General features: G+C 47.7%; 1 protein-coding gene across 2 annotated transcripts; it reads left to right on the plus strand.

The window, feature by feature from the left end:
• Positions 1-72: 72 nt before the first annotated feature.
• NSDHL (NAD(P) dependent 3-beta-hydroxysteroid dehydrogenase NSDHL) lies at positions 73-27,308 on the plus strand. 2 transcript variants are annotated; one of them, XR_003431040.1, is made up of 9 exons: positions 73-257; positions 6,396-6,510; positions 10,108-10,266; positions 16,803-16,949; positions 21,292-21,420; positions 23,704-23,846; positions 25,058-25,160; positions 25,923-26,670; positions 26,893-27,308. XR_003431040.1 is itself a non-coding variant. In XM_027098031.1 (8 exons), exons 1-8 carry the CDS (start codon positions 208-210, stop codon positions 26,253-26,255), a joined length of 1,179 nt encoding a protein of 392 aa, XP_026953832.1. In that variant the 5' UTR covers positions 73-207; the 3' UTR covers positions 26,256-27,308. The 2 variants fall into 2 exon arrangements, 1 of the variants encoding a protein (XP_026953832.1); XM_027098031.1 differs by having other exon boundaries at positions 25,923-27,308.
• The last annotated feature ends 673 nt before the right edge of the window (positions 27,309-27,981 follow it).

Below are 27,981 nucleotides of genomic sequence, written 5' to 3' on the forward strand. Positions count from 1 at the left end.
GGTGGGGCTAATCTGAAGAACTCCCGGCGCAGGGCCGGGGGCTGTGCGCTCGCGGCCTGGCCTCATTGGGCAGGATCACGCCGCGAGCGCCGACTGGCTGAGCCAGCACCGAACAGAGCCAATTCCCTTGGTGGAAGAGCCTCGGCAGATTCTCGGCTCACGCGGGCGGGGAGAAAAGGGTGGCTGCAGGCCGCTGGAGCGCTGAGGATGAGGGCTGCGGACGCGCTGGGGACAGCCAGGGGGCCGCCTACGGACGGGTAAGGGTTGCGACCTCGCCCTTGTGTCGGCGACAGGACTGGAAGGGTTGGGTGGGGCGATCCGGCTCGGGGACTCTCTGGTCTGGCCTGAGATTGAGTTAGGGTCAGAGAGGCCAGAGAAGAGCGTCACCTTTCGTGTTGGAGCAGACACTGTACTCACTGGGCAACTGAGACCCGGAGAAGGGAAGGGACGTGCCAAGCCTTGTCGCAGAGGTTCGGACGTCTGGGAGTTAGCGGCCAAATGCAGCTGAGGCTCTTTCTTTGAGCGTGTCCCTTCAAGAGCACCCCCTGCCTCTCAAGTAGGTTCCAAGACAGGATCACTGTAGTTCTCGCCTGGCTTAAAGCAGCCCAGGGAAGTGAGCTGGAGGCCTGGGAGCGGACTTGGAAGGGAGTGAAGCAGATATGAGCGTGAGAGGGAGCAGGTCATCAAAATATATTCTTTTTGGCACCCAAACACTCCAGGTGGATAGCGAGGGGCATTGCAGGCGGAGACACCTCCTAAGCAAAGTCACAGGAGTTTTGCAAGTGTGAGACCTGCCTGGAGAATTACAACGGGACGTGTGCTCTCAGCCCTTACCTGCTTCCCCTCTGGGCAGGGGACAGAGCATAAGTTTCTCAGGCTGAGAAAGCCTGAGGTTTACTGACATTCATTAAACGACAGTGTTCACCGACCTTCTGCCCTTTACCCTCTTCCTCTTTGAGCATAAACCAGGTCCAAAACCTTGCAGTCATATTTGACTCTTTTCGTGCCCCCTTCCCATTAACCAGCCTCCAAGTTCTATCCATTTTCCCCCTTAAATGCCGTTTCTTTTCTCTTTCCCACCTCTGCTGCTCGCTCCTCTCCCACTTCAGGCCTTCAGCAGCAGCCTCCCTATGAGTACAAGCCAGACAGCCAGCCCCTCTGTTTGACTCACGCCTCCAGGGCCTTAGAACTTGGCTTAGGGATCTCCTCCCCGCCTGGGTTTACCCTCATCGGAAGTCAAAGGCACTTCTGCAATGTTCTGCTAAGCCTGACTCCCACCCCAGATGCTGGACTCCCTGAATGTCTGTGCTGTGCAAGGTTCTGTTTGGCAATGGCCTTGTGAATGAGGGAATGTATGAGTGAGTGAGCTGACACCAGGGTGCTTTTTCACAACTTTTTGACAAGTTATAGCTCCCCTTTTACCCCTGGGGCTTCTTTCAGCCCTACAGCAACTCTGAAGTCTGTGGGAAGGATCGCTGCTCTACAGATGAGGCCTCTTACACCAGCCGCAGCAGCACAGTTCAACCCATACTCTCCATTCCAGGGTCCTTGCTGGCCCTCCAGGGGCTCACAGCCTGGCGGGCCAGGACAGATGTGGCGGGGAGAAAGCCTAAAGCTGTGTGCTATGTTAGAATGAGAACAGAAACCTGTTCTGAGGAAGCTGCTAACCTTGCCCGGGGAGGAGGAGGAGGTTTCACAGAGGGGACAGCTGAGCAGAGCAGCTCACCATGGAGAGGACAGGGAGAATATTCCAGGTGGAGGGAACAGCATAAGCTAAAGCTCTCAGGCTGGCTTTGTCAGTGGCCACCACAAATTCAAAATCAGGGCCTTTCTGTGTCCTAAAAGTCAGTAGACCAGCAGAGAGATGAATGACTGACAGAAGCACAGAGACACCTCAGATCCATGAAAGGACAAGACTGAGCTGATTGAGACTTTTGGGGAAGTGGTGGGAAGCCTTGGATGTTGTTGGCGTCGTTCTTCCACAGACTAGGGTATCGAGCTCATGGTGGCCACAGTTTAGCTTCCTGCACTGAGTCTGTGGACAGCAGCAGGCCAGGCCCCAACTACCCCAACACACCCCTCTGAGCTGCTCTGGATTTCCGCTTCACAAAGAGCCTGGTCTCCCACGTTCGCAAAGGAAGGAACACTTGTCTCTATCTGGTTCGAAATGGACAGACTATCCCGTCCTTTTGTCCCCAGGACTCACTAGCTGGAGACTCTCCCCAGCAGGAAGGCGGTGATGGGCTCACTCCCTTCTCTCGGTATCTAATCCTATCAGTGACCTTCCTCCCCCTTGCCCAGAAGTGGAGCCAGGCGCTTGGGTTTCCCTAATAGAAGATGGTTCTCTTCCTAGATTCTTTTTAGCCTAAGGCCTTGTCCCAGTGTTTATAGAGGAACAAGGGCATACGTACTGGTTTTAATTCAGACACCTATCATTTTAAAGGAAAAAGACTTGAGGCTTCTGATGTGTGAACCTTAGAACGTTGCTCTTTGGGGTCTTATTTTCTCACTTACAGCTGTTCATGTGAGTGTATGTGTGGTACAATAGACAGAACTGAAAATTTACCATTTTAACCATTTTGAGTGTACAGTTCAGTGGCATTAAGTGCGTTCACATTGTCGTGCAACCATCACCACCATCCGTCTCCAGAACTCTTTTCATCTCGTAGAACTGAAACTCTATATGTACTAAGCATCACTTCCCGATTCTCCCACTTCTCCCAGCCCCTGGCACCCTCCCTTCTACTTTCTGTGTCTATGAATTTGACTACTCTAGGGACCTCATGTAAGTAGAATCATATAGTATTTGTCCTTTTGTGTCTGGCTTCTTTCACTTAGTATAAGGTCTCCAAGGTTCTTATTTCACTTAGCTTAAGTTCATCCATGTTGTAGCATGTGTCAGAATGTCCCTTCTTTTCATTTTTATTTTATTGTTGTAAGAACACTTAAGATGAGATCCACCATATTAATAAATGTTTGAATGTACAATAGGTACAACACACCTCTAGAGCTTACTCATCTTGCTTAACTGAAACTTTCTGCCCGTTGATCAGTAACTCCCCCTTTCCCCCTCCCCCAGTCCCTGGCAACCACCGTTCCACTCTTTGATTCTGTGAGTTTGATTACTTTAGGTCCCTCATATAAGTGGAATCATGCAGTATTTGTCCTTCTGTGACTGGCTTATTTCACTTAGCATAATGTTCTCAAAGTTCATCCATGTCTCATATAGTGGAATCTCCTTTTTTAAGGCTTAATAGTATTCCGTTGTGTGTATATACCACATTTTTTTTATCTATTCATCCATCAATGAACACTTAGGTTGTTTGCATGTTGGCTGTTGTGAATAGTGCTGCAATGAGCTTAGGAGTACCCATATCTCTTCAAGATTCTGGCTTCAACTCTTTTGAATATATACCCAGAATTGGAATTGCTGGATCATATGGTGGTTTGGTGGTTCTATTTGAATTTTTAAGGAACCTCCATACTGTTTTCTACAGTAGCTGTATCGTTTTTCCATTCCTGCCAACGGTATACAAAGGTTCCAGTTTCTCCACATCCTTGCCAACACTTATCTTTTGACTTTTTGATAACAGCCATCCTGACAGGGGTGAAGTGGTATCTCATTGAAGTTTTGTTTTACATTTCCCTGATGATTAATGACATTGAGCATTTTTTCATGTACCTGTTGGCCATCTGTATGTCTTCTCTGGAGAGATGTCTATTCAAGTCCTAAGCTCATTTTCTAATCAGGTTATTAGTTTGGGTTGGATTTTTTTTTCTTTTCTTTTTTAGCTATTGATTTGAAGTTCCTAATACAGTCTGGAGATTAACTCCTTATTAGATACAAGTTTTGCAGATATTTTCTCCCATTCCATAGTTGCCAGAATTTCCTTCGTTTTTAAGGCTGAATAATATTCCATTTTATCTGTTTATCCATCAACGGACACTTGACTTGCTTCCACCTTTTGGCTGCGGTTCATAGTGCTGCCATGAACATGCGTGTACAAATATCTGTTCAAATCCCTGCTTTCAGTTTTTTGGAGTATGTACCCAGATGTGGAATTGCTTGATCCTACGGTCATTCTATGTTTAATATTTTTAGGAACCACCATACTGTTTCCCACAGCAGCTGCACCATTTTACGTTCCCACCAACAGTGAACAAGGGTTCCAGTTTCTTTACATCCTTGTCAACACTTGTTATTTTCTGTTTTCTGGGTTTTTTTGATAATAGCCATCCTAACAGGTATGAGGTGATTGCCCACTGTGGTTTTGATTTGCATTTCCCTGACGATTAGGGAGGTTGAGCATACTTGCATGTGCTCATTGGTCATCTGTAAAGTATATCTTTTTTAGAGAAATGTCTGTTAAATCACAACTCTTCTTGGTGTTCATTTGGACGTGAACATATATCACATGGGGGATTTAGGTTGCAGGGGAGGGGGGCTGCCAGTGGGATCTGATTCATTCCCTAGGCTAGACCTGGGTACCCAGCCTCTACAGACCACTAAAGTATCAGCAAAATTCTTATCTGGCTTAAAGTATTTACAAACTTTAAAATAATTTGTATATAATTTGAGACAAATTAGATTTGATTTTGTTTTTGTTTTTAAAGAGACTGGTTTGCTGAGAATTGTATATGCATTACTTGAAAGTTATGTTATGGATCCAGGCTCCCTCCGCAAGCCCTAGGGGAGGATCCTTCCTGCCTCTGCCAGCTTCTGGGGGTTCCAGGTGTCCCTGGGCTTGTGACCACAGCACTCCAAATGCTGTCTGCCCTCTCATTTCCTCATGCTTCCCTGAGTATCAGGAGAGATTGAGTAAGAAACCAGCAGTGGGTATTGGTGAGTGTAACACCACCAGAAAAATAACAAACCCATTTGCCCCCAGTGAAGCTCCTGCATCTTAGATGGGGGTGTCTGTGTGTACGCGGTTGAAAGCAGAAAGCATGGGTGCGTACACACACCACGTATTCATGAGTCCAGTGGACGTGTGAGGGCCAAGATGTAGTGGTGAGCAAGACAGACAGGACCTCTAGGCACACTGTTTGCTAGGCCTTGGTGCAAGTGCCCAGATCCTTGTTCCCTGGCAGATGCACATTGAACCAAATGGATAAAATGTTCGCCAGCCACATCTGTTTAGGGAGAACAGATGACAGGGCCATCTGCCGACACAAAGAGGATTATGGTGTACAAGGCAGATGGGATAGGCCTAGAGCTACAGGTGAACTTCGCTTATTCGTTGGTGTGCTTTCTAAAAAGTTCTGTGAAAAATGAAGTTTTGAAATATATTTCCTAATAACTTCCATTGTGGTCGCAGAAATATGTGTCCCCAAAATGGCTCCATCAGACATTGAGGATCCTAACATCCATTTCCAGGCCACAAAATCAGCTCCTACAGGGACACGTGACAGAGTGTGTGTGTGTGTGTGTGTGTGTGTGTGTGTGTGTGTGTGTGTGTGTGATTGGGCTGCCTGCCTGCCACCTCCTCACTGAAGAGTATTCTCTGAATCTAGCCTTTTGCAAGCAGTTAGACTTGCTTTGTCATGGATTTTGCCACCCGCCGGTGTTAGGGGATCTGTGACTTAGGTAGATTGACCACTGCCAAGAAAGCAGATCAAGACCTAATGCACTGTAACCCCAAAGTGAACGGCTTCTCTTTGTTTGCGGTTCAGTGGTTTGGTCTTGTTGTGGGACTTTATCACCTGATATGCTTTGCTACTGTCTCCTGGTTATGAACTGCTGGGTCCCCACCACACTCTGGCCACTTCCCGAGGGTTTCCGGTGGCCCCAGACACTCTGAGTTCTATATGTGGTCAGGGTGGCTTTAACTCCACCAACAAGGAGAGCGCTGTCTCTTCTTACCCTTCCTCCTCACAGCATCCCATGCCCTGGCACCATGGGGATGAGCACTGAGTCTGTTTTATTGAGTTGCAGCAAAGAGACATGGCTTGAGCAGATTGATACACTTTCTGACAGTGCCAGGACTGCAACCTGGGCCTCCCCGGGTCTGTGCGTTTTCCCACTGCGCTGCCACAGTCTACTAGTCTACTGATCGACTCGAGAGAAATAGACAGTAATTGAAGTGCTGTGGGAAAAGCTGTGATGTTAGACATATTCTTTTCATTGTAACTGATGGATGAGATTATTTAACTGGCTTCCTGTTCTGCCTGGAGCCAAATATACAGTGAGTTATGGGCCCAGTCAGGCCCTTCTCTGAGGGCAGCCTGCATCACAGGAATGTTCGCTGAGTGCTTCATCCAGCAGCTGAAGCTGTGGTTGAGCTCTTTGTGAAAACTCCATGTGTGCGTGTGCGGGGGGGCATCCACACAGAACACTAATAACTAAAAGATGGTTCAGTTTATATAACATGTCTGTCTCTAAATATGTCTTTAAGGACCGAAAAGTTGACTGCAGACAGGGCCAAATTTGTAGCTGAAATGGAACAAGCAGCTGGTGAGCCAGTGCGAGACCAGGGCACATGGACACATTTGACAGAAGACATTCCAAAAGTGAGTACGAAAAGGGTTAACCAAAACCAGGTAAGGGGAAAGTCGAACACATACATACCAACAAGACATTGATACATAGCTATGGGTTAAAAATCGTATTTGGTTCATTTATTAAATCAATCAATGTTGAGTATTGTTTCTTTATAGAAGATATATATCTTTATTTAAGGCACCAGTTACTTACTGCTGTGTAACAAACTCTGTCAGAATGTAGTGGTTTAAAACAACACCCATTTCTTTGTTCACGATTCTACAGGTTGGGCTCGGCCCAGCAGGGGGCAGGGGTTCCTTGGTGGGTCTCCCCTGGGCTTGCTGTCACAGCCGCTATCATGGGGACCCTGAGGTGTATGTTCCAGGCAGCCTCACACACATGGCAGTAACTGCTGGCTGTCAGCTGGGTGCCTCGGTTTGCCTTCACGTGGCCTCCAGCAGGTTAGACTGTGCTTCTGGGTAGAATGGCAGAAGCCTTTCCAGGGCCAACAAGGGCGGTAGCAAGGCCTCCTAAAGTCTAGCGTCGCAAGTGTCAGAAGGGACTTGAAGGAATTGTCAGGCCTCTTGGAGATTTTTCCACAAAGATCTGCAAAGAGTGGGTTGGATTCACTTTTGCTGAACGAACACTTCAGAAATGAAATCACACCAAGGTAAAAAATGTGTTTATATCAAATGTTAGTAAATTAGGGATTCCCAGGAGGTTGCCAGAGGTCAGCAGATCACCCTGGTTTTAGTGTACAGCTCAGAGTAAGGTCTTCTCTCTGCCTCTGTAGTTGAGCGTTAATCTGAGATTCTAGCGCTCAGACAAACCACCAGAGCTCCTTGCCGTCTGTAGCTCATTATTTGTGTGAACCAGGACTTTACTCAGCAACCAGAAACAATCCGGATTCGGATGGTTGTTCGTTCTCATTGATTGACTTTATAGGGAGTAAAAGTTACACAAAGTACTACAATAGAAAGAACACTTTCACCCTAACTTATATATACATTCTGTGTAAGACTTCTCTGAGAAAATGGCCCACGGCTAAAGACAAGGGAAAACAGAAAAGGATGGAATAAACCCAGTGACCTGGAGCATTCTCTTTTCTCAAGATCATATTGCAATGAAATAGTATGTCTAGATGGCTTTCTTTCCTATTCTTTTTTTTTTTTTTTTTGCGGTACACGGGCCTCTCACTGTTGTGGCCTCTCCCATTGCGGAGCACAGGCTCTGGACGCTCAGGCTCAGCGGCCATGGCTCACGGGCCCAGCCGCTCCGCGGCATGTGGGATCTTCCCGGACCGGGGCACGAACCCACGTCCCCCGCATCGGCAGCCGGACTCTCAACCACTGCGCCACCAGGGAAGCCCCTCTTTCCTTTTCCTATTCTTAAAACTGTCTCCAAGATGTCAATTTTATAACTCCCGGCAGTACCCCATTCTTGAGTCTCGCTACCTGTTTCCAGCCTGGAGTCTCATTCTTACTTGTTAGTGCATATTCCTTCTGTCTGCTGGGCCCACTTGCCCCGTGCCATCTTTCATGGCCATGAAAAGTTAAGTGGTTATTTCACATGATCTCCTGTAACCGAATACCATGGTTCCATCCCACATCTGACTTCTCTGGGGTAAATGCCAGCTCTGTTCTCATCATTACAAAACTCTCTGTGGCACAGCTGCTGACCCACGCTTCCCAGGCAATATTGGTGCAACATTTCAATATAATAAAAAAATCCACGTCACTGTCAAAGAGAGGAGTACGGATTGCTCACATTTAAAATCGTGAAACGAGATTGCACTAGACATAGTAGCAAGGTTATTTGATTTGTTTTTAATTAGACCATATCAGCCTTTTGAAACAACTGTAACTAGAGATTGCAGATAATATAAACAAGAGACTCTGAAATCCTTTGGGATGCCCTTAGACATGTCTAGTTCAGACCCTCTTTGGGCTCAGGCAGATTTTTACTAAACCAAGAAAAAATAGCTTGGGAAGCAAGGATGCTCAGAGTTATTCTAAAAAACTGCATTTGCCTGTGCAGCTGACTTGGGGGGAACGGGAGGATAAGGGATTGCCGAAAGGGGGATCGAGTGGGATTTGTGTAATTTCATTTGCCTATGCCCTGGGGGTGTGTTAGAAATTTTAGTAAAGGTACAAATAATGTAGCGTGCTGTGATTACATGTATATGGCAGTAACTGAAGCATAGACGAGAATGGGCTTAAAAGATAATCTGGTGCGGGGGGTGGCACAGTGAGGCTGACTCTGTCAGGAGATTACAAATGCCTGAACAAATGATGCTAAAGCTACGGAGCCATCTACAGAGGGCCTGGTGGACTCCACTAACAATACCACTCCAGATGGGATGACAGGTTGAGAGGGGTAGAGCCGTAGAAGAGGCTCTGGCACCCCTGCAGTCTCCTGCATGTCTCAGTTATATAGGCATTTAAGGCATACATAGCAGGTTGGTTGGTTGGTTTTTTAATCAGGAGCAGAATTTCTTTACGATCTCTACTTCATCCCCAACTTTGATTTACTGTACATGAGCTCAGGGAAGAATGGGGGTTTGTCATCTTAAGGAAGCCCAGATATGGTTTTACAAAGACCCCAGGGAGGAGGGATATACCAGGGCCTCCATCTGGGCCCCTTGTAGCCAGCTTCATCAGCGTACACCAGCTACAGTTTTGCATCGACTCCCTGGAGTCAGAATATTCAAGTGCCTGCATGTGGTGCACTGTCCTTCCTTTATCCCCAATTACCAGAGTTGGACTTTAGCCAAGAGTGCATGTGTTGCAGAAACTGAAATGTAAACACCATAGCTCTCCCCTAATTTTTCAACAACTTCCTCAGAGCTCAGAGAAGGGGAAGCAAAGCCCTGGGCCTGGCTGATGAACAGCTCACCCATCCTCCCTGCAACCCCACCAGGAGATCCCATCAGACAAAAGCACAGTCTTACATGGATGTGCTAAGGCGAGAAGGGGTTAGGTGACGAGTCCTAAGCCACACAGCCAGCCCTATAGTGGTTGGGGAGCAAAGGGGGCTGACTTTGCCCTGTAAGTAGAAGTAAGAAGACTCTGTAAGAAGTAAGAAGACTCTGCTTTCTCCTTTCTGATATTTTAAGTGCACACTGTCAATTGAGTGGGTGGCACGTTTTGATTTGTTCTGTTTTTCCATTCGTGTGTGTGGTTGGTCGGTTGGTTGGTTTGCTTTTTGCCTTAGAAGTGCCCATGGATCAGCTATTGGGAACAAGAAGGTGTCACTTTTTTTTTTTTTTTTTGGCCACACTGTGCAGCTTGTGAGATCTTAGATCCCCGACCAGGGATTGAACCTGGGCCACGGCAGTGAAAGCACCGAGTCATAAGCACTGGACCGCCAGGGAACTCCCCTCAGGTCATCCAGTCTCACCAAAGTCTGCCTCAGTATCATTTGCTATCCTGCCTCTCCTGATCCCAGGAGAGAAGGTTGGCATTGGTGATAGGACACCAGAATTATATGAAGCTTCCAACTTGGCTCAAGAACAGTTTCAAACTAAGAGATGGACCTGCCATCGTAGTGGCTCATGGTCTGTGAGTCCAGGCTCTTAATAGTTCTCAGCACACCCGTACCCCACTGCCATCCCTCCCTTTCTGCAGGCCATGAAATGCACAGTGATCGGAGGCTCTGGGTTCCTGGGGCAGCACATGGTGGAGCAGCTGCTGGCAAGAGGCTACGCTGTCAACGTATTTGACGTTCGGCAAGGGTTCGACGATCCCCGCGTGCAGTTCTTCCTGGGCGACCTCTGCAGCCAACAGGTAACAGACCACCCAGCCTTGCCGATTGCCCCAGGCCCCTGAAGGGAGACTACCAGACTTACGCTGCTCAGAGGCCAGCCAAGTTGTTGTTTCTAAAACAAAAGTTTTTTTGAAAAATTGTAAAGTTATAGGAAAGAATTTAACACACACCCACATTGTTACTAGTGAGAATGAGTAACTGTCATCTCTGTCACTACTACTCCACTCTGCCCTGGTAGTTCGAAGGCAAGTGTGGCCAATACATAAATGAGTGGGTGTAGCTGAGTAGCAATAAAACTTTATTTACAAAAAGTTGTCCGCAGGCCATAGTGTGCCGACTGTGGCCCCAGAGTGTATATCCAAAAGTGCAATTGCTGGAGTTTTTTTTTTTTAATTGAGATATAATTCACATTCCAGAAATTTCACATTTCTAAAGTGTACAATTCAGTGGTTGTTAGTCTGTTCACAAAGTGATGCGTCCCTCACCGCTGTGTAATTCCAGAACATTGTCACCACCCAAAAAGGAAACCCCAGGCCTGCTAGCAGTCATTCCCCGTTTCCTGTCCTCCCCACCGCCGCCAGCCCTTGGCAACCATACATCTCCCATCTCTATTCTGGACACTTCACATAAGTGGAATCATAATATTTGTCGTTTTGTGACTGACTTCTTTCCCTTAATGTTTTCAAGATTTAGCCGAGTTATAAGGGTGTTAATATTTTGAATTTTAAGATGTTGCCAAATTGCTCAACAAGGCTGCTTTGTCACTTAAGTTCACAGCAGCCGTGTGGTAGGATCCCCATTGCTCATGTCCTTGCCAGCACTTGGTATTCTTAGACGTTTTGGTATTGCCCTTCTGGAGAGTGTGAAGTGCTACCTCAGTGACGCTTAGTGTCACATGTGCCCCCTGCACGGGTGGCTAGGCGTGGCCTTTTCCTGACCCTCCTCTGTGAAATGCGTGTCGCTGACCTTCGCTCATTAGTCTTTGGCTTTACCTTGTTCTTCCTAGGGATGTGTAATTCCTTTCTATTTGAGACAGTCCTTCGCATGTTGTATGTATCACAGTGGCTTCCTTCAGCCTGTCACTGGGCTCTTCTTCTCGGCTTTGGCATCGTTGGCTATAGTTCGTTTATTTGTTTGTTTTGGATTTTAAGGCCATGGCTTCCCCTGCAGCCCTGTCAAATTCCAGGCTGTCTTCCTTACCCAACCCTCCCCACCTGTGGGCCTGGAGATGGGGTAGAAGTCTTCCTTGTTCATCATCACTGCTTCTCTCACCCTGACTTGAGCTCCCTCCAGCTTTGAAGGTAATACCAGCAGGCTGTACATACCCTCGTACCCTTCCTTGTGGCCATGATCCACAGCCACCCTCTCCCTTTCCCAGGTGACTCCATCTCATTTCTCAGTGGTTTTAGCTCCTGGCCAAGGTCAACCTCATCGTAATTGTTGGCAAGTTCAGTATTCACACCTATGATCCTGCCAGTACCCTCGCCTTGGCCTCCACTCCCATTGTCATTCCCTAGACCCGGACCTCGGTCGTCCCCAGTAAGTGTGTCCTCTCCGTGATCTCACTTACAGGTGTTGCACTGTGAGCCCCAGCTCCTATCTTTCCAGTTCACAGCCTCTAAGACCTCCACTCTACCAGGTCTGTGACCCACCCAGGCATCTGGCCGTTTCCCACTATCCCGCACCCCATTCAGAGCCTCCCTGCTGTCAAGTCTATGGCTGACTTTCTCCTGCATGATTCTCAGCCCTCATTGTATGTATCAGTCAGAGTTGTCCAGAGAAATAACCAGGGAGACATGGATCGTGGGGGCTGGCAAGTCTGAAATTTGCAGGACAGGCCGGCAGGCTGCAAGCTCAGGCAGTCCTGAGGCAGGTTTTCTTCTTCCTGAAACCACAGCTTTTACTCTTAGGCCTTTCGACTGATTGAATGAAGCCCACCCAGATTATCAAGGACAGTCTCCTTTGATTTCAAGTCAACTGATTGTAGATGTTAACCACAGCTACAGAATATCTTCAGAGCAGCCCCTGGACTAGTGTCTGCTGGAAAAATGGACAGATAAACCTCCCCATCATGTTGTACTTCCTGGGTTAAACCCCAGCCCTGGTTAAATCCAGTTCTACCTCCGTGGGGTGTCTCTGTGCAGCCAAACGGGGCTGGAGAAGAAAACACAAGCTTGTTGCCTCTTTCTTCACGGTCGTGCTCTTCAAGCGACCCATGTACCTTCCGGCACCATATCCACAGACCTACACTCTTCACGTGCTTAGCCCTGGAAATGGTCCAGGCACCAGCTAGAGCCCGTGTCTTCTTCCCTGCTTGGTGATTCCTCTAGGGATTCTCCACCCTCTCTCCTTGATCAGCAAGTTGTCCTACCAGATCGCAGCCATCAGCACAGCGTCACCATCTTAAGGAAACAGAACGCCCTGATGCGGCTTTAGCTACTGCCCCACTTTCCCCTTGTGGCAATTTGTTCTCGGCACCTCTGACTGCTTCCCTCCATTGTCTCATAGCAGCACTCCAGCTAGGTCTTCACCTAACAGCCACTGATACAGCCACCAGGGACCTGGAAGCGACCAGATCTGGTGGCCACACCGTGCTTCTCATCTGCCTGGACCCTTCCGCGGCACCTGATAGTTTCTTCACTCACCACCCGCTCACTTCTCCTCCTGCCTCACCAATTGCCCCTCCTCAGTCTCCTTATCTCTGTCATGTCTAAACTTGGCAGGATCCAGGGCTTATTCCTTAGATCTCTTTTCTCCAAGCACACTTAGTGTCCTGGTGAATCCACTCCAGCTCACAGATTAAATAGTCTAGAAGCTAATAAGCTCCAAGCTTGAGATCTCCAGCCTCGTGTCTGTCCAGCTGCCTGCTAGCTATCTCTCTTTGTGCTGTATCTAAATTCAGCTCCTGGCTCCCTGCTACAAGCCGGCCCCCTCCCCCAGCACAGCCAACCTGCTGCTACTAAAGTCCTCACCATCTTGATAAATGCCCACTCTGTCTTTCGGATTGCTTTGGCCAGAAACTTTAGATTTATCCTTGATTCCTTTCTCTTCCGTACCCTCGATCCCATCCATCACCAAATCTTGTTGACTCCACTCTCAAAGTAGATCTCCAATCCATCAGCTCCTCACCCCTTCCATTACCACCCTGGTCCAAGCCACCACCCTTTTAATGCATAAATCAGACTTCAGGGCTCCTCTGTTCAGAAGCCTCCAGGGGTGTCCAGTCCTATTTATAGCAAACATACAGACCTGAATAATCACCCACAAGAACCTGCGTGATCTGACCTCACCCGCTCCCACACTCCCCCTCATTGCTCCTGTCCAGGTACACTGGCCTCCTTACTGCTTCTCAAACTCACCAACTGAGTTCTTGCCTCAGGACCTTTGCACTCGCTGCTCCTTCTGTCAGGAATGCTCTTTGTGAACCGCAGAGCTTGTTCGGGAAATTCCTGTAAGTCTTTGAGCACCTTATGCTAAGCATTCAGCCCCTCTGGATCTCCCTTACTCCGCTTTGTTTCTGTGTAACACTTGGCACTAGCTGATATACTCTGTGTAAACTTAGGTATCTGTGCCCCCCACCCAGAGAATGGACCCTCCTTGATGGCAGGGATATGGTCTCATTTGATCACTGACATGTCCCCTCAAAGGAGACAGGCTCTTTAGCAAACTTCAGCTCCCCTCCAAACCACTCCCCCACAACTCCCATGCTATCGTTGCCAGTATTTCGCTTCCAGATTTTCTTCACCCTGAAGACGGTGAAGGACGAGGGAGGGATCGACTGAAGTCTCCACTCATCAGCACCTCTCCTATCCCATTTCTCTCTCCCAGGTTCCTTCCTCTTCCTGCTGAAGCATTTCCTGTAGCATTCCCCCCAGCGAATATCTGTACACAGTAAACTCGCTGAGTCCTTTTATGCCCGAAAATGTCTGTTTTCCCGTCACTCATGAATGCTAGTTTGGCTGCAGGTGGAATTCTCGTTTCACAATTTTCCCCCCATCGCTCAATCTGAGCATCGTTCCTCTGTAGGTCAGCTGAGTTTTCCTCATGCCTTTTAGGATTTTCTTTTTTGTCCTTTATGGTCTGAATTTTAGTTTTCTTTTTGAATCCCACTCAGCACCTAGTGGGCCTCATTTTGAGAAAATTCTTCAAATATTGACTCTACCCGCATTCTTTCTGGCAGCCTTACTGGACATACAGTAAAGTCTTTCGTTATATTCTACATGTCTCTTAGTCTCTCCTCCATGTGTTCTTTCTCCTTCTGTCTTTGTAATATTTTATAGATTCTCTCTATTCCATATACACTCACAGCCAGGCCTGTTTCATCTATATCCCCTCCCCACCCTCAGATTATTTTAAAGCCAAACCTAGACATCTTGTCTTTTTTTTTTGTAAATATTTCAGTATTTGTTACTAAAAGATAAGAATCCTTTGAAAAAACACAACTCCATGACCACACCTAAAACATATTGACAATTGCTTAATTTCTAACCAGTGTTGAGATATCTCTGAATGTCTCGCAATGTTTTTGTATAGTTGTCTTTCCAAATAAGGAACCAAAAAGGTTGAGGAATATTGCAGTCAACTGAAGGGGCAGGACAGGAATGAAATGTTTAAGTCTCTCTTAATTTATAATTTAAAATTATTTTCACCTGTTTCTTTTTACTTTTTTATGTTTTTTTATTTTTTTACTTCTATTTATTTAATTTGTTTGGCCGTGCCACACAGCTCGCGGGATCCTAGTTCCCCGAACAGGGATTGAACCCAGGCCTCCCCGCCGCCCTGCAGCGGAAGCGCAGAGTCCCAACCACTGGGCCGCCAGGGAATTCCCACTTTTTCCTTTTTTAATGTGGCTACTACAAAATTTGAAGTCATATCTGTGCTTTGTATTATATTTCTAGTGGAGTAAAGACTGCATCTGATTCTGGTTTGGTTTTTTTCCGTTGAGGCATCATGGATTGACACCCCAACAGCCATAAGCACACCCGGTGCTCAGATTTTGCTTTCTACACACCACCGCCCATAATAGGAACCCGGGCTTCTTGGGAAAATAGCCTATGCAGGACTCTGGGGCAGGGTAGGTAGCACAAGGTGAGCCTGGAATATTTTCCTAGGACAAAATTAAGGACGTACTCAAAAACTAATGAGAATATGTCAAAAAGACACAGGAACCAATTTGAAGAGCCTCCACTGGCCAAATCTGGGACATTTTGAGCCTCACCAAATATAATAGTAGTGGATTACACAGAGGGAAAGGTACCTTTTTGATGGCCAGAATCGGGCAGCCATCCCGCTAAGCAAATGATTGGATCAACATCACCAACAATGGGACAGACTGGGTGATGCCCTGAGAAGGTCATAATGTCACTGGTGTGATGTTCTTGCCAAAAGTATTAAATCTAAAAGACTAATCCAAATTGAGGGGGCATTATTGGGACAGTTGGGGAAGCTTGGATAGAGACTAATGATTGCGTAGGAGTATCCTATCTGTTACATTTCTTGCATGCGATGAATGTTTTGTGGTTATTTAGGGGATGTCTTTGTTCTTAGGAGGTGCCTGGTGAAGACTTGAGAGGCTAAGTGGCATGATGTCTACAGCTTACTCTCAAATGGTTTCAAGGAAAAACATCATGTCTACATAGAGAAAATTGTGGCAAAATGCTAATAATCGGTGGATCTAGGCACATAATTCATGGTTGTCTTTCTTTTGGTGATGTTAGTACCTATTGATCATTCCTAGATCTTATTACTCAGTTAAGGTTTCACAAAATGGTGACATGCTATTATTCTCTCTTTATTTCTTAGCTCAAATCTTTGTACCTTGTGCAGATTAAATGCTTGACTCTTTCCCTTTATTTGCCACTTTGCAAAAGGAATTCTTACTCATACTGGGGATCAAATTGTCCCTTCCTTTTTGGCCAGTGGGAGCGTCTTCAAGTTGGCTCTCGAGTCCTTTTAACAGGAATTATTTTCTGGTGCGACAAGGTGTTCCTGGCTCATCTTGTCTGTTTCCTGCCCCAGTTCTGCAATCAGCCGTCGATCTCAGGAGCTCTGCTTCCCTGTAGCAATAAATTAAACGTACATGTTTTTGTCTCAGGTTACTGTTTTATGTCTAGTTTCACAGAAAGGAATGCTGCTGTGTATTGGGTATTTACACTGTCTTTTCATATGATTCATAATGTGTATCTATGGGCTCATCTTCCCTAGGAGCTTTAACTGCAGGTGCCCTGAATTGTACCCCACCCACCCACCACCCATGAGGCGCAAAGGCAAAGATGCTGCCTTTCTCTGGATCCCACAGGCTTCTCATACCCCAAACCAGTTTTTATTTGGGCCCAGGTAATGGGGAGGGGGGTGGTTAAAGGGACAATATGGTTTCTGTGCCATGTACTTACGTGTTGTTTGACTCTTTTACAATGAGAGTGTATTTCTGTGTTGATTGTAGAATTATTAAAGGGCAAGACACCTACATGCCCCAGATTGGAGAGTGGTAATGTGAGGAGGATGTTTACTTGTGTAAAGCAGGAGGGATTTTTTTTGTCTTTGTTTGCTTCTCCAGGATCTGTACCCAGCTCTGAAAGGTGTAAGCACAGTTTTCCACTGCGCATCGCCCCCACCATCCAGTAACAACAAGGAACTCTTTTACAGAGTGAATTACGTTGGCACCAAGAATGTCATTGAAACTTGCAAAGAGGCTGGGGTTCAGGTAAGGGGAAAGCTGGAATGAGTGCTGTCGGGAGCGTGTGATGGCCCTTTCCAAGTGTGTGGGGACCAGGGCTCTTGTTCTCTTCCTGTGCCTAGCCAGGCTTGCTTCCTAAAGTGTGAAGAGCCTAGAAATTCAGCCCTAGGACCTGCTGAGCATCTGAACAGACCATCTGAGGACCCTAAGCTTTATTAGTCTTGGTTAAAGAGCTACACAATTTAGAAATTGCTTGTATTTTTTTTATTGTGGCTTAAATATATATATATATAATGTAAATATATATAAAACATAAAATTTACCATTTTAAGCATTTTTAAGTGTACAGTTCACTGGCATTAAGCACATTCACATTGGTGTACAAGCACCGCCATCATCCGTCTCCAGAACTTTTTCATCATCCTAAGCTGAAACCTGTACCAATTAAACACTAACCCTCTCCTCCCCTCGCCCCTGGCGCCCACCATTCTGCTTCCTGTCACTGTGAATTTGACTCTAGGGACCTCATAGAAGTGGCATCAAACAACATGTGGCCGTTCGTGTCTGACGTACTTTACTTAGTGTAACATCTTCAGGGTTCGTCTGTGCTGTAGCAGGTGTCGGAACACCAGGGCTGTTTCCAGGTTTTGACACGGGGAGGGGTAAGGGTAAACTGGGACGAAGCGAGAGAGTGGCATGGACATAGATACATATATATATATACACATATATACACTACCAAACGTGAAATAGATAGCTAGTGGGAAGCAGCCGCATAGCACAGGGAGCTCAGCTCGGTGCTTTGTGACCACTGAGACGGGTGGGATAGGGATGGTGGGAGGGAGGGAGACGCAAGAGGGAGGAGATATGGGAACATATGTATGTGTATAACTGATTCACTTTGTTATAAAGCTGAAACTAACACACCGTTGTAAAGCAATTATACTCCAATAAAAACGTTAAAAAAAAAAGTTTGTAGGGGACTTCCCTGGCAGTCCAGTGGTTAAGACTCTGTGTATCCACTGCAGGGGGTGTGGGTTCAATCCCTGGTTGGGAACTAAGATCCCGCATTCTGTGCAGCGTGGCCAAAAGAAAAGAAAAGAAAGAAAATCTAAAACTTTGTAAAAATAATATCATGTTGAATATATCTTCCTGCAACTTGCTTTTTTTTTTTTTTTTGCAGTACGCAGGCCTCTCACTGTTGTGGCCTCTCCCGTTGCGGAGCACAGGCTCCGGACACGCAGGCTCAGCGGCCATGGCTCACGGGCCCAGCTGCTCGCAGCATGTGGGATCTTCCCGGACCGGGGCACGAACCCGTGTCCCCTGCATCAGCAGGCAGACTCTCAACCACTGCGCCACCAGGGAAGCCCCCAACTTGCTTTTTTTCCCCAACATTATATTTTTGAGATTTCTCCATCTTGATATACATAGCTCTGGTATATTCACTGAAGTGGCAGGATTGCTCAGTGGGTAACAGTGCAGGAAGTGTTTTTTTTTAATGTAGTATTTAGGGAATGTCTCTCAATAGAGCAATCAAAAGATTGGTTACTGTGCTTTTCTTTTCAGAGATTTAAAGTGTTACTTCCCACATTTAAATCCTTAATCCACCAGGAATTTATGTCTGTATATGTTCTGAAGTAGACAGAGGATGTTTTGGTGCTCAGCAGCATGTATTATACGATCCATCCTTTCCCCGCTGTTCAGCACATCTGTGCAGGCCTGTTCCCGGCTCTCAAACTCTCTTGGCCCTTGCGCCCTGCCTTAGGATGAACCTCAGTATCTAGTGTAGGACAAGTCACTCCCCCAACCATGTTCTTCAGAACTTGCTTGTCTACCCTCAGAATGGGAGAAAATATTTGCAAATGAAGCAACTGACAAAGGATTCATCTCCAAAATTTATAAGCAGCTCATGCAGCTCAATGTCAAAAAAACAAACAACCCAATCCAAAAATGGGCAGAAGACCTAAACAGACATTTCTCCAAAGAAGATACACAGATTGCCAACAAACACAGGAAAGGATGCTCAACATCACTAATCATTAGAGAAATGCAAATCAAAACTACAATGAGGAATCACCTCACACCAGTCAGAATGGCCATCATCAAAAAATCTACAAACAATAAATGCTGGAGAGGGTGTGGAGAAAAGGGAACCCTCTTGCACTGTTGGTGGGAATGTAAATTGATACAACCACTATGGAGAACAGTATGGAGGTTCCTTAAAACACTAAAAATAGAGCTCCCATATGACCCAGCAATCCCACTCCTGGGCATATACCCTGAGAAAACCATAATTCAAAAAGAGTCATGGGGCTTCCCTGGTGGCACAGTGGTTGAGAATCCGCCTGCCAATGCAGGGGACATGGGTTTGAGCCCTGTTTCTGGGAAGATCCCACATGCCACGGAGCACCTAAGCCCGTGTGCCGCAACTACTGAGCCTGCATGCTGCAACTACTGAAACCTGCGCGCCTAGAGCCTGTGCTCCACAACAAGAGAAGCCACCGCAGAGAAGCCTGCACACCACAGTGAAGAGTAGCCCCTGCTCGCCGCAACTAGAGAAAGCCCACACACAGCAACAAAGACCCAATACAGCCAAAAATAAATAAATAAAATGAAAAAAAAAGAGTCATGTACCACAATGTTCATAGCAGCTCTATTTACAGTAGCCAGGACATGGAAGCAACCTAAGTGTCCGTTGACAGATGAATGGATAAAGAAGATGGGGCACATATATAAACTGGAATATTACTCAGCCATAAAAAGAAATGAAATTGAGTTATTTGTAGTGAGGTGGATGGACCTAGAGTCTGTCATACAGAGTGAATTAAGTCAGAAAGAGAAAAACAAATACCGTATGCTAACACATATATGGAATTTTTTAAAAAAATGGTTGTGAAGAACCTAGGGGTGGGACAGGAATAAAGACGCAGACGTAGAGAATGGACTTGAGGACATGGGGAGGAGGAAGGGTTAGCTGGGACAAAGTGAGAGAGCGGCATGGATTTATATATACTACCAAATGTAAAACAGCTAGCTAGTGGGAAGCAGTCACATAGCACAGGGAGATCAGCTCAGTGCTTTGTGACCACCTAGAGGGTTGGGATAGGGAGGGTGGGAGGGAGGGAGATGCACAAGGGAGGAGGTATGGGGATATATGTATATGTATAGCTGATTCACTTTGTTATAAAGCAGAAACTAACACACCATTGTAAAGCAATTATACCCCAATAAAGATGTTTAAAAATTGAAAATATTTTATAAAATTTAAAAAAAAAAAGGAATATGTGTATTCTTAGCCCTTTGCTCGTATACATTTTAGAACCAGCTTGTCAAGTTCCTTGATAAAGCCTGTTGGAAATGTTACTGTAATTGCCTCAAACCTAAAGGTAATTTGGGAGAGAATTGATATCTTTCAAATATTGAGTCTCCGTATCCATAAATATATACATGTCTATCTATCTCTCTCTTTAATGTCTTTCAATAGAGCTTTATACTTCATAAAGGTTTTGTACATCTTTTGTTAAATTTATTCCATGTACCTTGCTTTTAGTGGTTGAAATATCTTTCACATTACATTTTCAACTGCTACTGCGTAGGGGCACAGTTAATTTTTGTATACCGATTTTGTACTCAGCAACTTTGCTGAACTCTAATATTTTCTGTATATTCGTAGTGCTTTGTATGTAGACATTTGCAACACCTGTAAGTGGCAATAGTTTTGTTTCTTCTTTTCAAATCATTATACTTTGTTGTTTCCCTTATCCTACCATGCTGGCTCGAACTTCCAGGACCTTGTTGAATAAAAGTGATAAAGATGTGATTCGAGCTAATGGTGTTCAGTTTAGGATGGGCTGCCCTTAACCAGATAGCTGGAAGCTACGAACCCTCGTAAGAAAGCAACTTCCTTTCAAATAGCATTTCGCCAGTGGACATGCACACGTGCCCATTCGTGTGTGCTGACGTGCCAAGGTTGGGATCAGAATCACCAGGGTCTTTTGCAGACAGGCATCTCCCTCGAAGTTTGTGGGCTATCCTTCCCCCATGGAGAATCGCTCCCATAGTGAGATACCATGAATAATGGAAGTCTGTTCTATCCCTTGGTTGTGATAAGAGGGGGGGAAATGTGAAATTCACTGTTCTAGAGTGTGATACCATAATATGTCTCAAATCCCCATACCTGCAAAAGATGGTGATCTTTGCATTATTTTAAGAAGGCCTGAAAAGGGAAGGCGTCACAGTAAAGAATCTGTATGGGGCGAGGGTTGTGAGCACGTGCCATTTGATTCTCTTTCCTACCTGACCATCGTGGTGTTTAAACAGCAATCGTTCCTGACTCATTTGTTTTAAATCTTCTGTTCTCCTCTGCCAGAAACTCATTTTAACCAGCAGTGCCAGTGTCATCTTTGAGGGTGTCGACATCAAAAATGGAACCGAAGACCTCCCTTATGCCAGGAAACCCATTGACTACTACACGGAGACGAAGATCTTACAGGAGAGAGTACGTACCTGAGAACTGGTTGAGTGAGTGACAAACGAGGTCCATGAACGTCTACAGAATTTAGATTCTTAAGAAGAATGTTTATGAACATAGGAAGTTAGTATTCTGATGCCTAATATGTAAATTGGGCAGTAAAATCTGTGGATGGAATTCAATTTCAAGGATAATAACAGAAAAAATAGTAACATAATAGCTTAATGTGGCCAGACGCTAGTCTGTATTTTACGAGGAGCTGCCTCATTTAAACTTCGCAATGACCCCATAAGGCAGGTACTGTTACCGTCACCAGGTTACAGAGGAGGACAGTTGGTGCAGAGAGATTCGGAAGCTTCCTGAGGTCGCGCAGCTCTAGAGCCTGCACTCAACATGTATACCATGCGAGTTTACTGAACTGCTCCAGCAGTCAGATAATTTATGATGACCCAAAGTGGGAGGCAGAACTCAGGCTAAACACTCAAGTGTGTTTTGATTTGAACACACCTTCCTAGTGGCACTCTTGCACCCTCTGTCCTTTTTTTTTTTTGAAATTAAACAATGGAAGGCTCTTGCTTTATTTTAAGGAAAAGTACTTTTCCACTTGGCAAGCCAGCTTCACCAGGGAGCACCTGGTTGTAGCAGCAGTCTGGGCCAAGTAGCAGAGACTGTGACAGTAGCCAGCTCCGGGACTAACGTCCAGGAGAATATTACCCTGAGGACACCCGATACTGTAGGCCATAGATGCTCATCGGCCACAGGCAGCTCACCTTAGCCAGGCAGCTGTGAGTTTGCCTCTCCCAGCTGTTGGCAGCGGGCCACGCCTACTGAGGTTTTCTTTCGCAGCCGGTATGTATGGAACCAGAGCTTAACGCCAGATTGGCCAGAGTCCCCCTGCGTGGCCTGAGTGTCAGCCGCCTCCCATCTGTTTGCTATTACTCCAACCCAGAAAGTCCCCAAAGACCTCATCTGCCGGGAGACCCAAGGGCTTCCCGGTGCAGCGCGTGGAGGCCTAGCTTTTGCAAGCTCCAGTCCTGGGTCTGCCCGCCTGCTCCTTGGAGCACAGAGAGCCTCACGTAGCTCCCACCTGCTCAGACTTGACCCGAGGAGCGCTAAAGCTTCCACTGGGCCCCGTGCACCCTCCGCCAGCGCTCCTGGGTCTCCCGCCCCCTGGGCTCAGGTGCTGCAAGTGGCAGCTGTGGTTCAGACCATCGTCGTGTCACTTGCACTGACTCTTGGGTGCTCTGCTGGAAATGAGCTCAGCCTGTAAACGCCTCTGGCAGTAACTGTGCTGGAGCCTCCAGTTGGCGGCAGATGTCAAGCTGCTGCCGGCTTTCAAACGTGCTGACAGATAATAGATGGAGTGTGGTGTTATCTAGGACTCCCAGAGCTTTCTCCTCTTTAGTAACAGAGATGAGCCTCGGCTAGAGGGCATTTGAAGGCTTATTTAGTCATTTCCTCTGCCCCTGTGGGGACCAGGGCCTGGTGGGGGGAGGGGAGAGGCAGCTCCACCTTTGGGTAACTCCGATCATTGGGAACACAGTCAACAAGTGGCTTAAGCTCACTGGACCGAAACGTGAGTGAGGATTTTGCCATCTCGTTTCAGCAGCACACAGCCTTGGCAGTAGTACCATCGTGGTCCCCATTTTTAACAACAACCTATCTGATCCTTTGGGAAGTTTTGTTCCCTTTGAGACAAAACTTGTTTCTCTGTACTTGAAGCCCTTAAGTTCTAGCTTGTACATTAAGCCACACAGAACATGGCTCTGAGGATTCACCCGACATGTTGGTCCATCTGTTTAGCTACTGAGTTGCTGCCCTGTTTCTCCCAGACCTTCTCCCTTCTCAGCCCCTTCTTCCAGCCCAGTTGGCTTCATCAGAGTCCCTTCCTAGGAGGTGGTACTCAGTTCTGACCACAACAGCCCAGGACTGGTGGAAACATACAGTTGGCACATGGAACTTAAGTCAGGAGCCGGTTTGGTGGCAGCAGCCTTACTGAAGGCCCCCAGCTAACTCATTAACTGGATCTCTCAGATATTTTCCACAAACTGCTGCATTCATGCATTTTAGTGTTTAAACCCCAACCCAGGCCTTTCTGTTAGATTCTACTGGTTTCGACCCAGCTGTCTCCTGTGTTTTCAGATTTGGGTGTTGGAGTGGGGAAAGGGATACAGAAGTAGTCCCGAATTATAAGTGTCACTGACGTGAGTCTGTAGCCCGGGGCAGTGGGCGGCATCCATGCCCCTGTGCAAGGTCCTGTCCCCTGGGGAGCATGTCTGCAGCCCACATGGTCCCTCTGCTCTCCCGCAGGCGGTACTGGGTGCCAACGATCCTGGCCAGAATTTCATAACCACAGCCATCCGCCCTCATGGCATTTTTGGCCCAAGGGACCCCCAGTTGGTCCCCATTCTCATCGAGGCGGCCAGGAAAGGCAAGATGAAGTTCATGATCGGGTAAGTTGCTGCTCTCCTCCCCGCACCCCCCGCCCTGGACACAGTCGGCTCTTGCCTTACGTGGCCTTCTCTGCTGCCCGCTGCTCATTTCCTGGGGCTGCCACAACAAATGAGGCTTAGAACGACAGAAATGGATTCACTCCCAGTGATGGAGGCCAGGACTCCAAAATCCAGGTGTGGGCAGGGTTGGCCCCACTGGAGGCTCTGAGGGAGAGTCTGTTCCAGGCCTCTCTCCCAGTCTCAGGTGGCTGCCAGCAACCCTTGGCGTCCCTTGGCTTGTAGGCCCGTCACTTCAGTCTCTGCCTACATCTTCATGTGACGTTCTTTTCTCTGTGTGTCTGTACCCAAACGTCCCTCCTCTTATAAGGACACCAGCCATTGGGTTTAAGGCCCACCCTACACTAGTGTGACATTATCTAAACTAAGGCCATAGTCGCAAGTTCCAGGGAGACATGGATTGTGGCAGGACACTCTTCTGCCCCATGAACCCTCTCAGGTAGGCTGCGAAAACATTTGTGTCCCTGTTTGGAAATTCCGGAAACAGGCTCAGAGGGGAAACAATTGGCCCAGGGTTAAGGGCCAAGCCCTCCGCTCTCCTTGCATCTAGGAAGGCGGGGGTAGGTGTTCACATTCCTCCTCTGGGCAAGTGCAAGTGGGAGGGCTGCTGCAGGTGATGAGACTGGGACTGTGTCCCCAGTATACCTTTCCTTCCCCCCTCCTCCCTCCCTCCCTCCCTTCCTCCCTTCCTTTCTTCCTTTCTTCCTTCTCTTTTCTCCCTTTCTTTCCCCATTTATCCCTGTGCCTTGCCACTTTGCCTCCCTGCCTTTCACTTGGCTTTCCTGCTGTGGGATTTGAAAGAGACAGTAGAAAACTCTGAGGCCAGAGAAAGGCATTAGCCCAGAGTGCCCTGGAGGGAGTTCAGAGCTGCTGCCCTAATTAGAGCCCAGAGCAGACAATACCAGTGTTGGCCACACTGGGACGGGGCAGGCAGGGCATGGGACTTGCAGATTCATTGGTGGGCCCTTAAATATCCCACTGGCCCTGAGGGCCTAGGAGCCCTGGCCTCCTGCCCATCTTCAACTGTTACGGATGCCCAGGTGTGCCAGGGGCTGGCATTGCCAAGGCGGGTCCTGCCTGGCCCTGGGTCCACGTGCAGGGGCTCTACCAGGTTCTCCCCCGGCGCAGGGAACCCATTCCTTGTGCACATGCAGGAACGGGGAGAACTTGGTGGACTTCACCTTCGTGGAAAACGTGGTCCACGGACACATCCTGGCTGCAGAGCACCTCTCCAGAGACACAGCCTTGGGTGGGAAGGTAAGGCACCTGCTTCTTCCTGCTTCTACCTGCTCGGCAGCAGCTGGCCCACCATTTCCTGCCCCTGTGTGTCCGCCTGCCTTCACAATTCTCCCAGTGATTGGACCCACTGGCAAGTGGCTTCTGTGACCCTGCATCCTGGCAAAGCTGCTCTAGGATCCCACTGGGCCACGGTTGAGCCCCTCTGATGGGGTGAGGTCAGCTCTCACGCAGAGATGAGAGAGCGCACGCGGGCTCCTTTCACTCCCACTCCTAGGGCCCCCGTCTTCTTTGTTTCTCACTCCGACCTTTGGAATCCCCCGTATTTGGGCTCATTTTTTTCTCCTGGGCCTCTGCCATTTTCCCCCTCCTGTAACTCTCAGTGTGGCGGGGGTATGGTGGGTATGGCTTTTAGTTTATACCAAAGACAGCACGTTTCAGAAATGTCATATGGCCCGTTCGTTGCATCTGAAGATAAGATGATTTACTGCAGTTACCGTGATTAACACAATTATTAAATTAACAAACGTGCCTTCCCAAGTGCAAATCTAAGCTTCCCTTGAAATCCTGCCATCGCCTGAAAGCGGCCTGCAGCCTGCGGCCTGTGTAGGCTTAATAACCGCCTCACTTTCGAGCTGCCTTGCAAAGGAACTGGGGCGGGCAGGCAGGGAGTGGCCACTGGTTTCTCAAAATATTGGTCCTGGCTGAGCTCCAAGCTCCAAGCATGGCCTGCCGCCCCATCCTGCTGGGGAGCAGTTCCTAACTTCTCCTTCCCCCCTGCAGGCTTTTCACATCACCAACGACGAGCCCATCCCTTTCTGGACTTTCCTGTCCCGCATCCTGACAGGCCTCAATTACGAGGCCCCCAAGTACCACATCCCCTACTGGGTGGCCTACTACCTGGCCCTCCTGCTGTCCCTCCTGGTGACGGTAATCAGTCCCATAGCCCAGCTTCAGCCCACTTTCACGCCCATGCGGGTCGCGCTGGCTGGCACGTTCCATTACTACAGCTGTGAGAAAGCCAAAAAGGTCATGGGCTACCGGCCGCTGGTCAGCATGGATGACGCCGTGGACAGGACGGTGCGGAGCTTTCGCCACCTGCGGAAGGTCGAGTGAGGCGGCCTGGAGCCCGGGCCCTTCCACGCATTCCCCAGCCGATAACTCTCTCCTTGCAGTGAGTTTCTTCTGAGCTTAGGTCTCCTCCGGCTGGTTCTGTGAGAGCACACCCACCCTTCTGTGACTCCGAGGGTGGCGAAATCAGCAGACGTTTCTTCTTCGTAGGACTGGATTTAGATTTCTTAAAATAGGGCAGCTTCCTGGTTTACTGTTTTGTATTCTCTCCCTCTCCCCCACCCGCTTCCTCCTGGGTCCCTTATCATTCCAGTGGCCTTGTAAACAGTCAAAGAAGCCTAGGGAAGAAACAAGCCATTTGCTGCTCGAGGAGGGGGTCCTAGACTTATTTCCATGCAGACTGTTCAAGGAGCCACAGATGACAGATACCCTAGAGAAAAGCAGAAGTTATAAACACATGGTGAGCCTTCAAGTGTACGTTTTAAATAGACACAGAGTTTAGAGCAAAAACTTTTAAAAAGCTTGAATAACCGTAAACCCCCCAAATCCCTGGGGAGAAGAGCGACCAGTTGCTCATCTCCTTGCATGCTCCCAAGTTCTCTCTCAGGTGCAGCTGGTGTGCCTGCCTGCAGTATTTTTTCATACAGCATTCTTTGATGGGCACCTTTCTCTTTATCCACAGAGCCCTGTGCCCTTCTAATGGCAAGGTGGTGGTCTGCCCGAGTGGCATGCCGTTTGAAGCTGTTTAGCACCTCTCCTAACATGGGACATTGGGCAGGTTGAAAGTAAGCTGTGGAAAAGGTCAGAGAGAAGAGTACCCCCTTTATCTGCTTGGAGTTTGGGCAGAAACAGCACGAGATGATGCCGAAAGGGCTACTTCCCTGTGGCTCACGCTCCTAGAACCCTTCAGGCCAGTTTCTGACAGTCATAGCACATATAGTGATTCAGCATTCTTTATTTTCTGGTGCTCTGCTTACAGAATCTGGTTTCTTCTCAGACTCATTGAAATGTAACCTTAAAGACTTCTGTTTGCTTCTCTGCCTTTGTGCAAGGGTGCGGAGACAGCTGGGGAGACTGGAATAAAGTGAAGGTATTGTACATGCTGTGCAGTTTGTGTGATTTGAACTTGACCCCCACCTGGGGGGAAACAGCTACTGGGCTGGGGGGACACAAACAGAAATAAAACAGGGTTTTTGCCCCTAAGGCAGTTAGAACAGAGGAGTTAAGATACGTTCACAAGCCCCTATAATAGCAGGTAGGAAATGATAGACACACTTGAGACGAGGTGGTGTTAAGTTCAGAGGAAGGATATGTGGCTTCCAGCCAAGGCCTTGAAGGATGGCTAAAGAGTACGTAGGTGCAGGCCCCTAGATGGCGTTTCAAGGTAAAAGGTAAGGTTCACAGGCATTGGCTTGTCGTAGTTTCATTAGCAATGTGTTGTCTCTCAGATTCAATGAAGTACAGAAATGTCCAGCTGGCCTTGGAGGTTAGTTGAGCTGAACTTTATCTTGTAGGCCTGGGAAACCATTGACAGTTCCAGCAATGGGGAGCAAAAACCCACAAGCTCATTCCAGCCACCCTATGTGGAGCCTGAGAGACCAGATAGGAAGTAACAAAACTCTGAGCAATGTTGCAGCTGTCCATGGAACTAGACATGGAGCCTTAGTGGAAGGGCCTGGAAAGGAGTCAGGATTCCTCTGGGGGGTGAGAGGCAGGAGGAGGCCAGGGCAGTGAAGGGAAGACTCCGCTTTTGGAGCTGCTGAAGGAGGGG

Source organism: Aethalodelphis obliquidens, unplaced genomic scaffold (genome assembly GCF_003676395.1).
Source record: "Aethalodelphis obliquidens isolate GAN/ISIS:26980383/991018 unplaced genomic scaffold, ASM367639v1 scaffold118, whole genome shotgun sequence".
In the NCBI taxonomy this organism is placed as follows: domain Eukaryota; kingdom Metazoa; phylum Chordata; class Mammalia; order Artiodactyla; family Delphinidae; genus Aethalodelphis; species Aethalodelphis obliquidens.

What these genes read in the sequence shown, in the direction of transcription:
- NSDHL (XM_027098031.1), top strand. Translation starts at nt 208, where the DNA reads ATGAGGGCTGCGGACGCGCTGGGGACAGCCAGGGGGCCGCCTACGGAC. An exon ending in AGGGGGCCGCCTACGGACGG is followed by an intron (nt 258 to 6,395) that starts GTAAGGGTTGCG and finishes TATGTCTTTAAG; the next exon opens with GACCGAAAAGTTGACTGCAG. An exon ending in AAGATGAAGTTCATGATCGG is followed by an intron (nt 23,847 to 25,057) that starts GTAAGTTGCTGC and finishes GTGCACATGCAG; the next exon opens with GAACGGGGAGAACTTGGTGG.